This window comes from Macaca nemestrina, chromosome 15 (assembly GCF_043159975.1).
Source record: "Macaca nemestrina isolate mMacNem1 chromosome 15, mMacNem.hap1, whole genome shotgun sequence".
Classification (NCBI taxonomy): domain Eukaryota; kingdom Metazoa; phylum Chordata; class Mammalia; order Primates; family Cercopithecidae; genus Macaca; species Macaca nemestrina.
Window position 1 is genome coordinate 52869480 of NC_092139.1, and position 12604 is coordinate 52882083.

General features: G+C 47.7%; 1 protein-coding gene across 6 annotated transcripts in view; it reads left to right on the forward strand.

Annotated features, from left to right (window-relative positions):
* Nucleotides 1-1933: 1933 nt before the first annotated feature.
* The window catches only part of LOC105486812 (solute carrier family 24 member 3), a 506030-nt gene continuing 495359 nt past the window's right edge, over nt 1934-12604 (forward strand). For 4 of the 6 annotated variants that reach the window (XM_071079731.1, XM_071079733.1, XM_071079732.1 and 1 more), the window contains exon 1: nt 2121-2277. In XM_071079731.1, coding sequence (XP_070935832.1) covers nt 2136-2277 — 142 coding nt within the window. In that variant the 5' untranslated portion in view covers nt 2121-2135. Of the gene's footprint in view, nt 2278-4259; nt 4281-12604 lie in introns of those variants that run through there. The other 2 variants (XM_011749881.2, XM_071079735.1) reach the window with 2 other exon arrangements.

A 12604-nucleotide genomic window follows, 5' to 3' on the forward strand; every position in this document is an offset into this window, starting at 1 on the left:
TCCCTCGTTTTCACTAGAAAACACAATTTGAGTGTCTCTCCTGGTTAGCTGAATTCTTCTCACTTACTAAACTTTCTTTTCTGTGTCTCCAAAAGCTTGATGGAGATAACACAACTAGAGAATTCTCCCCACACGCTCCAGCATGGATGAACTCATATTTTTACATCCTCCTTAGTATCTGCAGCCAAAGCAAAGGGAAAACCACTCAGGCATTGTGGGGGAGGTACCCTGAGTGTCTGGAAGATGCCAGGCTGAGAACAGCAGTAATAAATGATATACCCAGAAAGGAAAAGTCTCTGGTCTTCCTGGGGGAAATGGCCTTTCTGTGGAAAGGAGGCCACCTATGACCACTTCCTTTGCCCTTTGCGGTGATCTTGCTGTCTCCAGATGCTGTCAGGAATTGTCTGGGAGGAGATCGGGGTGGCGGGGGGTGGTAGAAGGTCAGTCACAGGTGGGGACACCTTTGAACTCTGTGGGCCCTCCCTGACCTAGACTGGGGAGCCCTGTACAGAGGTTCCCTGCTTCCTTCCCACCTCCTTAGGGTATGAAGCCAGATTCCCTAATCTGAACGCATTCCATGGAGATAGTCACTCAGACAGACACCTGGTTTCAGGTGATCCCTTTCTCAACAAGGACTTTTGTTTTCAGCCCCACCACAACGGCATCTCCTCCTCAGCCCAGCCAGCAGCCCCAGGGTAGCATCTGGAAATAATCCAAGGAAGCCCAATGAGGGAGAGTGGGCTGTGTCTGGGATGGCCAGGGGTCCCCTTCAAATGGGCACCTTCTGCAGGGTCGTGAGCCCAGCCATCTCTAAGGCAGCCCACACCTTCAGCAAGGAGGGGCAGGAGACCTGGAATGGGGAAAATGGGAGGACTAAGGCTCTAACGTCGGAGATAGGGCAGGCTGCTGTTACCTGCACAAGGCCAGGAGCCTCTTCAGGCCGCCTCTCCAGGGACCCTGCCCGCCGTCCCCACTTCCGATCAGCCACAGTGCTGGGCTTCGTCCAGCACGAATAGAAAGCGAAGTGTGAGCCCAGGCCAGAGGGGGGAGCCCGGACACCCTTATGGAACCAACAGCCACTGGGAAGGCCTGTTCCAGATCCCGAGTCGGGCGCACAGGGGGATCCCCGCAAGGGGGCAGAGGGAAACCCGGGAGGCCCGCGAGAAGAGGCGATGCCAGCGGCTGGGCTCGGGCAGCCAAGTGCACTCGCGGCGCCCCGACTCCAGGTAGCAAGTAGAGAGGAGGCTGAAGAGTCCCTCGGTTTTTCCGAAAGTTTCCAGCGAATCCTTCTTGGTGAAGATCGGCCTCTGGGAGGCAGCGTGTGTGCTTCCCTAGAGGGGGCCCCTGCGCCGTCCCCCTTCCCCTGGCACGGAAGGGTTGAAGAACTGCACACAGGGATCCCTCCCCAGCCCAGTCTCCTCCCCGCGCGCCCCCTCCCCGCCGTGCCGGCCAGCGCCGGGCTGTGTCCCAGGCACTGCCCCCCGCCAACCGCGGCCCGACCAGCTTCGCCGCTGCAGGCTGCCGGGAGCCGCGCTAGCTCATGCTCCCAGCTCTCTCAGTGCTCCCTGTTCGCTCCGGCCCGGACCCGGCCCCCAGCACGCGGACCATGGAATAGGCGGACGGCCCGGCGAGGCGCTCCTGCAGCCGGCGAGGCCAGAGCCAGCCCGGGGTGGCTTCGCCAACCGGCGGAGTTGGCCAGCGGCGGGCCCTCCTCCCGTCGGTCCTCCCCCGCTCCTCCTCCTCTGCCCCAGCCGCCCCCGCCTCCCGGCCGCCCCCGCCGCCCCCGCCGCGCCGCCGCCCCAGGCCGAGCGCGGGCGCGGAGCGTGGGAGCCATGGCGCGCGAGGAGGAGCGGGACCCCGAGAGCCGGGAGGCGGCGGCGCGGGCGAGCGGCGAGGAGGAGGAGGAGGAGGAGGGAGGGGAGGAGGGACTGGGCGATAGCTACGACGAGGGCGACGACGAGGAGACGGGCAGCGGCGAGGAGGAGGAAGAGGAGGCGGAGGCGGCGGCCGGGTGGGAGCGCAGCGAGGACGCGCGGCTGCTGCGCGCAGGGCTGCCTCCTGCCGACGTCCCCGCCGCGGCCGCCCGCGATAGGAGCGGCCGCCGCCCGCCGAGGCCGCCGCCCGGCCGCCCGAGGATGCGGCCGCCCGGCGACGAGGACCGCGCGCGTCGCCGCCGCCGCCGCCGCCGCCGGAGGGACCTTCTGCTGAGCCAGCTCTGCTTCCTGGCCTCGGTGGCGCTGCTGCTCTGGTCGCTGTCGAGCCTGCGAGAGCAGAAGGGTGAGTGCTCGCTGCCTGCCCCGAGTGGGCGCTGCGGCTCCGGCGGCTCGGGGCTCCCGGGGCCGGGCGCGGGGCTGCTGCGGGCGGCCCGGCCGGAGCCCCGGGGTAAGCGGGCTGGCTTGGCGGGGGGAGTGGGGTGCCGGGCACGAGGACTCCCCCTGCCCCACGCAGAGGCATGGGAGGTGGGGACCCTGAGCGCCAGCAGCCGGCAGGCTTGGCCGCCTGGCCGACCTGGGAACATTTACCTGTGCCCGCCTGTGCGCTGCTTACTCGCGAGCTGGAGGGACTGCTGGTGGCGGTGGCGGGGAGTCTTGCCCTCCATCAGCCCCAAGGCCAGGGATAAAGTTGTCCTGGTAAACCCGGCTCCTGTGCAGGTGACCACCTGTACACTCCTCGGCTTGCTGAAGGATTCAAGGTGACTGCTTAACACACAGTTGTGTGTATGTTCTCCATACAGAAAGCTGGCGGGACGGCCCGAGTAGAGAGCTCTTCACCCCCCTTTCAGAACAGGTGCCGGGAACTTCGGGGAGGGAAAAAGTGTTGGCCCTCCAGCTACGGGCTAGTAGAGGACTTGTTCTCCTAAAATGACCACTCACTGGGAAGACAGGGACTTATTCCCCAGCAGTCCCTTTTGCAGAGATACGGCTGTGGAAGAAATGGTTTGCAGTGGACCACGCATCACACTGTCCGCTCCTCTCCCGGTGCTCTGCGCAGGGTCTGCCCTTTAACCCACAACTTTTGTCTTGTCTTTGTCCTTGGCCTTTCTTGAGCTGAAATAGATCTTGTGTGCTCAGAACAGTTGTCTGCTGAAACAGTTTCTACCCTGTGATTCAGCTGTCTAAAAAACGAAGGAAAGACATGAGAGACTAACTGTTGTAAAATGGTTTTATATCCCGGCTGTGGAAGTGGCACGATTCGTGGGGAAACAACCGTGTAAAGGATTGTGAGGAAAGAAACAAAACAAAACAAAAAAACAGTCACAAGTATGTGTGCTGTGGTATTAAGGTCGACGTAGCTCTAATGCAAGGTGTTATGAGGTGCAGAATAAAGACATTTTGATAGTCACTATAAAATATTTTCAAAGGTGCCGTGAATTTAAAAAGGGGTTTCCCCCAGCTTGGCTGGTCTCCTGCTTGGTGAGGAAGCTGAACAGGCGTCAGTCTTCGTTCAGGTCTTAGCAGACCGCTTGACGGACTTCATCATATATGGTAATAGCAGAGAGTCCGTCTTGGTCTTCAGTGAAGCTGTTGAAGACTCCACGGCTCTCTCCATTGCTCTCCTGGATCTCAGATCCCGTAGCCTTGGGTTCTGACATCAGGAAGGGGGCCGTGCCGGTGTGAGGGAAGCAGAATCTCTCCCAGGGCAGATTCACATCTGCCAGACATCAGTCTACTGAGAGTCTCACTAAGGGGGTTTTCGCTAATCCCCTTTTTATTTTCCTTTTTTTTTTTTCTAGTGTAAAACCAGTTTATAGTTCATGCCACCTTTGGAAAGGGCTATTCCAAGTGGATTACATGCTGGCCATTTTTTCTGATATTTTGGGACTCTATGAGACATGGAGTTCCCACCACTTTCAAGAACGTAAAAGACATTTTTTTCTGGGTGAAGGGTGGACCTTAAGTCAGTCAATGACAGGGGGCTGCCTGGGCCCTGAAAAGCTGGGATTTGGGGGCGGGGGGAGATGGGGCCAGACACTCTGCAAGCTTGAAACCTGGGGACCGGAATGTCATTTTGAAATGGTTTCCCTGGCAGTGACATTTCTGTTCAGGTGCCACTGACTCAGATTTAGTTCTATAGCACAGCCCTTTCCCCATCTCTCCCTCTGTCCCTTTCTCCTTTCTACCTTTCATATTCTTTTTTCCTCTCACTTCCTCTTCCTCCCTTCTCATCTCTGTTGGTCTTAGGACCCCTCCACACCCCAATAACTGAAGATCTAACGGGCAAAAGCCAACAATGTTAAGGAGGATGCCAGCCAGCCTCCCTGTGTTGCCCCCCAATGACATGTGAGTTGAAATGGTCTCCAATCACTTTTCTTCCATTAGGTATTGATGATTTCAGTATGTGATGCACAGTAGTATTTTGCAGCAACACACAGGTTTTTGAGATACTTTTTAACATATTAATTAATGGTGAATCTGCAAATGATAATTTTGCATGGGGAATTGTCATTTGGCACACCTAAGCATTTGAATGGTGACTTTTACCCTGGAAACTTGGGGCACACACTACCTAGCGGTCCTTTTGGTACGGATACTGAAGTTTGGAATGGAGCATTGTTTTGAAGACCCTGTGGCTTAGAGAGGCTGAGTGATTAGCTTAAAGTCACACAGCATTCGAAGAGTAGAGGAAAAAACCAACCTGAGGTAACCTGGTTCTTTTTTCCCAACTCTGTCCTCTTGTATTCAGACCACCATTTGGGTGTAGCTTTGTAATATTTATATAATCCCATAGGGGGTACCTTCATAATGATCAAAAGTAATATTTTCATTTAGTCACTTTGAAAGCCATGCAATGATTGTCAAATGTAACTTCTTAGAAGCTTGTTTTCTAACACATATTGACCTTTCCCTCCCTCTCTCCTTCTGTTGGCCCTTCCTCCCTCTCTCTTTCCTTCATTCTTTCTTCCTTCCTGCTCCCTTCCTTACTTTCTACTTTCCTTCTTTAAAGGACAATTCTTTTACCAAAGCAAAATAGAGACGTGTGATACTTATATAATGTTTCATAACATAACATTTCTAATCATACGGAATTCGAGATCCCTTTCTAGACATCTGACGAAACTCAGATTTGGCTATGTACTGAAAAGTTTTGGTTATATACTGTATTCAGTATTTGGTTAAATGCAGTAAGAATCTACATTGATTCTTTTCTGCTGAGGTGTAACATGAGGTCTGCTTAATTTAGGTCAGGAAGAATTAGTGCTGGAATCAAGAAAAATGTTAATTCTAACAACAACAAAAGCAATAATAATAACTGGAATTTGGTGGGCTCTTATGTGCCAGGCAGTGCGCTATGCCAACCTTATAGGTATTATTTTATTTAATCTGCAGACACTCTTTTCAGAGGCATGAGCCTTCAGTGGTGGAAAGCAATGAGCTGTAGTTGCCCTATTTAGTTGTCGTGGATGAAGATCTCATTTTGATCTCTTTTTTCAAAGTCAATTAAAATAAGGTGTTAGATTTGCTGAGGAGGATTTTCTTTCCTTTTTGCAATGAGAATAGATTACTTTTGGATATTTTGAGTGGTTTAAAAGTGTTCTATTTTTCTTTGACGTAAACTACCCAGCCATTTTTTTTCCAGAAGTAGTGTGGATAAAGCCCAGGGATTCTAATTGAGGAGTAATTCTAGACTTTTTCTCTAGAAGGTTCTCAGGGAGGTCATTAGTAATTAAGAAAAAATATACACCAGCCTAGGCAACAGAGTGAGACCCCGTCTCTAAAAAAAAATTTTTTTAGTTAGCTGGGTGTGGTGGTGCATTCCTGTAATCCCAGCTACTCGTGATCTGAGATGGCAGGATTGTTTGAGCCCAGAAGATTGAGGCTGCAGTGAGCCATCATTGTGCCACTGTACTCCAGCCTGGGCAACAGAGTGCGACCCTGTCTCAAAAACAGAAAAAAAGAAAAAAATACACACACATGCATATACACTACATATACATACACATATGTACATATGTGTATGTATGTATGTATGTATGTATGTATATACTTTGAGATACTTTCTATACTAGTTGCTGCATACCACATCACCCCAAAACTTAGTGGTGTAAAACAGCCATTTAATTTTTTTGCTTATGGACACTTTGGGTCAGGAATTGGTTAGGGGTAATGGGGATGGCTTGTCTCTGCTCCATTACATCTGGAACCTCAGCTGGGAAGATTGCGAAGCTGGGTGGCTTGACAGCTGCATCTGGAGTCGTCCGAAGTGACACCTCTCCCACACCTGGGGTCGACGTGGCTGTTCGCTGGACCCTCAGAGCTGGGCTGCCAACCACAACACCCACACATGGCCTCTCCATGTGATCTCTTTACGTGGCTCGCTTTGAACTCCCCAAGAGCATGACATCTAGGTCGCGAGGGCAGGTATCCCAAAAGGACAAGGTGAAAATGTATGGCATGTTTATATCCTAGCCTCAGAAGTCACAGTCACAGAATGTCATTTTCACTATTTTCTGTTAGTCAAAGCAGTGTGAGATGTCAGCCCACGTTGAAGGAGAAGGGCATAGATACCAGCAGTCATTCAGTGGAGAAGTATAGGGTCACATTATAAGAGCCTCTGCTGTGGGAGATAATGTTGTGGCTGCCTTTTTAAAAACCCGAGGATCCGAAGGGATCGTAACTTAGTAGTGAATGTAGACATTTCCCAAGGTGGCTAAGGTGAATATCACATATGTGCATACATACAAACATATATAGACAGACATACACACAGACATATGTATGTATGCGTATATTATCTTTGAAATATCTTCCGCTCATGAAAATATTGCTGCTTATTTTAGCTGGTGTGGGATCTAGAAGTGGTATTTGAAAAAGAAGTTGCAGTGGGTATTTGAACTGCAAATTTAAATTGCAGAGCTGAGAGCCCGTCTTTGCCCTTGTGGCTGCCCCTTCCTCCTATGGCGATGACCACAGCTGTTTAATCCTTCTTATGGCCCAGTGTGAGGGTTGCTGGAATCTCCAGCTTTGTTTCCTCCTTCTATTTCCACACATCCCCACTCTGGCTTTTCCTCTGCTCCTCAAAAGGTCTATGATTCTTCTGATCTCAGATTCCTGGTGCATGCTGGTCCCACTGTCTGGACTGCTTTGTCCACCATGGCTAGTGAATTCCTCACTACCTGGCTCGAGATCTTCCTGACTGGGTCCCTCCATTTCTCTGTCTGAATACACCATATGTTCCCTTCATAGCGTTTATCACCATTAGTAATTATGTGTTTATTTGGTCATGATTTGCTTGATATCTCCTCTTCCCCAGATTCTAGGCTCCAGGAGGTCAGGGACCCTATGAACTTTCCTCACCTCTATACCCCAGTCACTGGCCCCATAGTAGGAGCTCAGAAGATATATAAATATCTTAAATACAGAGGCAAGTGTGAAAGGTATTTGTTAAATAAAGATGCTCTTTTGATCGCTGAACTACAGTGCCTGTGATAAAAACTAGTCATCTTGTGTTAGGAGCCCATTGGCTGACATGGGTTTTATTGCCATGAGCAAAAGTAACTGAAGGTTTTGCCATTGATAACATGATTCTGCTCTCAGTCCAGCGGATTCAATATCGTTACCCATTTCTCATGGGATAGCACTGAGCTGAAGAAAGGGGGAGTGCAGTGCCTAGTGTCTGTTTAGTGGTGGGGTTTGAACCCAAGTCCACCTACGTCAGGGCTGCGTGCTGCTGCATTTTCCAGCCTCTGCGGAGGAGGACATGAATAGAAGACGGGGAATCACCCTGCCTTTTTCAGTTAACTGAGGAGTAAGGAGTAACAGAAGGTTGGTTTCATAGAGGCAGTATTTTAGAAACACATTGCTTTTCAACCTTTTCTATTTTTTGCATAAACATATATAGATATGTCTCTTTCCTCTTGGCTTTTCTTAGCTTCTCATCAACCCAGATTTTTCTCAAAGATTTCCTCCACTTGCAAGCCTCAAATCCTTGTGGGAAGTTTTTTTTTTCCTTCACCCTGGAGGGTTGGCGAAGCTAAAAGAATTGCAAAACTAGCTATTTGCTGAGAATTCCGAGGCCTGGTGGAAGTTGGCTGATAGGACAAAATTTTGGCAATTTTCTTTTTCTGTAGGGAGGTTTCTTTTCTTTGAGCAAAAGAACTTTTTGGAGGCATAATAGTACATAGACTTTCATAATGGGGAAACTGAGGTATGGGGTGGTTAGAAAATGTTCCCAAAGTTGCAAAGCAAATGGGTTGTGCTGCCAGGAAGGTAATTTGGAGTTTTTTTTTTCTGGCCCATTTTCGCCTGCTTTTTCTGTAGAGCTTGTTTGGCAATTATTTATATTTATTGTTTGCAATGGTTTCACAAACAGGATTATCCTATAGGATTTGAGAATGTGAAGTATTAAGGACCCAGATGGAATAAGGTTTTGTATGAACCAAGTGGCGATGGGCTCCAGGTGTCCTAAGATTCCCCCTGCTGTTCTCTTCCTGTTCCACTTCCAACCTGGAAAGGCAATGCTCCTTGCTGTTGCTAGTCCTGGACGGGCCACACTATCCCTTATTGGTTTCCCAGCCCTACACTTACCCTTGTAGACTGTTCCTTCATGAAACTCTCTCAGTGGGATCCCTTGAGGGAGTTCCTGTCTGGACCCCAGTTGCGTAAGACACAGGGACCTTCACCCGTTTGTTCATTTAACAAATGACAGGCTCTTTACTAGTTGCTAGAGTGGCCATGTTGTCTTTGGGGGACACCCTGATGTTCATCCTCATGGCGTTCAAGCTTGACTGAGAAGAGAGGTGCTGAATAAGTAATTTTCATGAATTATGAGAGATCGGGATGAGAAATACAGCATGGCATGGAGGAGGCTGTGGTGGTCAGGAAAAGTTGGAACCTGAAAAATAAAGGGAATAAGATTAAGGAACAATGGAGGATACAAAGGCAAACATAGAAAAATGGGCAAAAGATGCAGATGGGCAATTTACAATAAGGCAATTGCAGATGACCAACAGACACAAACAACAAACTTAATCTCAGTTTTAACAGGAAAATCAAATTAAAAATAATAAAATACCATTTCTCAATATCAGACTGGTAGATTAAAGTCAATTAAAACATGGGCTCACATCAAGGGTTTGTGCAGGTGCTGGAGATACAGCTGCTTTGGTTCACTTCAGAGGGGGATATCAGATGGCACCCCAAACACTGTGGGGGACCACCATCAGGGGACCTGGTTATAGGAATAGACCCCAAATGAAGCCTTGGCCATTTAATGTGATTGACATGTAGAAAGGGAGGTGGGTGGGATTAGAATGGCTATACATAGATATTTGAGGCTTGGGTAGAAACTCATGTTGGCTGGACCCATCTATGGACCATGGAGCATGTTGGTCATGACTTTTTCATGTTTAGTTGCTTAGGTGGGAACTCCAGGGAACAAGGAAAGACCTGCGTCATTCCTGGAACTGTCTGAACCAATAAACGTCACTTATTTAAATCATGAAATCTAGCAATCGTTGTTGGCTTGTCAATAGCGATTTATTTTTAGGAGAAAGTGAACAAATAAAGTCAGCTCATCTGTGACCTAGTTTAGGGACTTTCACATTTGCAACTTTTACATTTGCAATATTTGCAACAAATATTTCTCTTCCTTTCTCACTTTGCATTTCTGCATTGTTTGATCTCAGCAAATGTCATTTTCACTTTAGTCAGCCAGTCTGCCATGGAATTGAACCCGCAGAGGACAGAGAAAGGAGCAGGTTTCTGGATTAGGACTTTGACAATAGAACAAAAGGGGTGGGAGAAGGGATTGGTGACCTCAGCAAGTCAATAATGCCATGTTTAAAACAGAATATGAAACTTTTTTTGAAGATTTGTACTTTGAGAGCATCCAGATGGAATATAGAGCTGACAGTTGAAAGTCAAGATGATAAGCATTTGCGGCTGCAGATAAAGATGTTGGAATAGTATGCATGAGGGTAAACATTGCATCTGTGGTTAGCTCCGTGCTTCTCAGTCTTGTCTGCACATCGTAATCACTTAGGGAACGTTAATAATTACTCATATCCGAGTCCCACCTCCCAGAAATTCTATTGTCATGCTCCCAGTTGTGGCCTGGGCATTGGGATTTTATACAAAAGCGATACAGTTGGTGCCAGTGTATCTCAGCAGCCAAAGCTAAGAACCAAAGGGTTAAAGGTCAGTATTTACCTTATCACAAGCACATTTTGCTGTTCATCATTGAGCTACGAAATACACTGTACTTAAATTTCCTGTCCTGAATGTGAATGAATATGCATTTTTCTGCTTCATTTTCTAAGCCTTCACCACAAATTTAAACTTAAACTTCTCTCCAGTTGCCTAGATTTCTTTTTCTTTTTAGAGACAGGATCTTGCTCTGTTGCCCAGGCTGGAGTGTAGTAGCATGAACATAGCTCACTGCAGCCTCAAACTCCTAGGTTCAAGCAGTCCTCCTGCCTCAGCCTCCTGAGTTGCTGGGATTACAGGTGTGAACCCTCACACCTGGCTCTTCCATCTCCTCTCAATATGTGCAGGGACACTAAGTATTCCAGCACGTCATCTTTGGAGGAAGTCTTCACCAGATTCCTCTGGCCTACTCTGATCTGGACAGGTCACTTGTAAAGTCTGTTGCCAGCTGTCATATTGCCATCACCTTCAGCTTCATCCTGCATATTTCTTTTAACTTTCCCTTGGGATGAAAGCCCTGCTCCCTGGAACCCAGGTATGCATCTTTCTTGGCTTATTCCTGAATTTTCAGTGTACATTTTTTGAGGGTCATACCCTCCAGGTGCCTCCTACAATAGGGAGTGTGGAAAGTAAAGATTCAAGACTGTATGTGTTTTAAAATATATTCCTTCTACCTCTACACTTAGAAGATAGTTAGGCTGGGTCAAGAATTTAGGTTGAAACTCATTTGCCTTGGAATTTTGAAGGCATTGCTTGAATGTCTTCTAGCTTCCATTGTTGCCTCTGAGAAATCTGGTGCTGTCTTTGGTTAATCATTTTGGAAGCCTGTATCCCCCACCCAAGAGCATGTCTATAGAAAGAAATTAGGCACAGTAATGTCTATAGAAAGAAATTAGGCACAGTAAGAGATTGATTCTTTGCTTGCTCCTAATGGTCTGTTTTTTCCTCATCTTCAGTCATGTCACAATTATATGATTGGGGTGGATCTATTTTCATTCATTTTCTTGGATCTTTCACCAGGTTCCCTTTGGAAGCTTGTCTTCTTCAGGTCTGGGAACTTCCCTTTTATAATATTCTCCATCCTAAGTACTCCCTTTTCTCTTTCAGGATTGTCTGTTATTTGGGTGTTTGACTTCCTGGATTGACCTTCTAATTTTCTTATCTTTTCTCTCCAATTTCTCTCATCCTTTTGCTGTAATTTCTATAAATTTTTTTAAACCGTGTCTTCCAACTCTTATACTGGGTGTTTAATTTCTGCTGTCATATTTTTAATTTCCAAGAGCTCTTCTTCCTGTGGAAGCTATTTTTAGTAGCATCCTGTTCCGCTTCAGTGGTACAATATTATCTCCCATATCCCTAAGTAGATTCATAGTAGTATTGAGGTTTTCTTTTCCCCATATGGACTCTGTTTTTTCAAGTTGCTGTTGTTCGTTTGTTTTGTCTTGTTTTTCATGTTGTATATGCTTTCTTCAGATGTCAGGGGATCTTTGGCCACTACTCATATTTAGGTGGTGCTGTTGAAAAGATGACCGGAAATTGTGCAAAGAGGGCCTCGTTGATTGTGAATATCTCTGTAAGGCTATCTAACTGGGCTATTTTATTGGGCAGTGCTTCGTATCTCAAGTTTTAGATCTCTATCGGGAGTGGTCAGTTTTCGCAGAGAAAGATCACTCAGTATCCTGTCTTGAGGGAAAAGACCTGGTTACTTCTGAGAATCCAATAGGAGAGGAATCTGGGAATGGGGAAGGTTTTTTCAACAGAAACAGTCTCCTAGACTCAAGATGTATTCAGCCCTCACAACTATGAGTAAGAAAGCGCTAAATAATTTATTTAGATATATAGCAGGGCCATCCCAAATTAGTTAACTTCTTTCCTTTCCTTTCCGTTCCGTTCCATTCCGTTCTGTTCTGTTCCTTTCCTTCCTCCCTTCTCTTTTAAGTACTGTACACATGAAGCTGGGAAGAACTACTGCCTCTTGGTAGAACTAACGGTCAGAAGTAGAGAGAAGGCTTAATCTTCCCCATACCCCCTTTTTTAAATTGAAAATTTTTTTTTAGAGAATTTCAGATTCACATATAGTCGTAAGAAGTAATACAGAGGGCCGGGGACAGTGGCTCACGCCTGTAATCCCAGCGCTTTGGGAGGCCGACGTGGGTGGATCATCTGAGGTCAGGAGTTCGAGATCAGCCTGTCCAACATGGTGAAACCCCATCTCTACTAAAAATACAAAATTAGCTGGGCAAAGTCGTGCATACCTGTAATCCCAGGGATTCAGGAGGCTGAAGCAGGAGGATCACTTGAACCCAGGAGGCAGAGGTTTTGGTGAGCCTTGAACCCAGGAGGTAAAGGTTGCAGTGAGCTGAGATTGCGCCACTGCACTCCAGCCTGGGCAACAAGAGCCAAACTCCACCTGGCAGGGTGGGGGAGAAGTAATACAGAGACATCTCTTACACATTTTC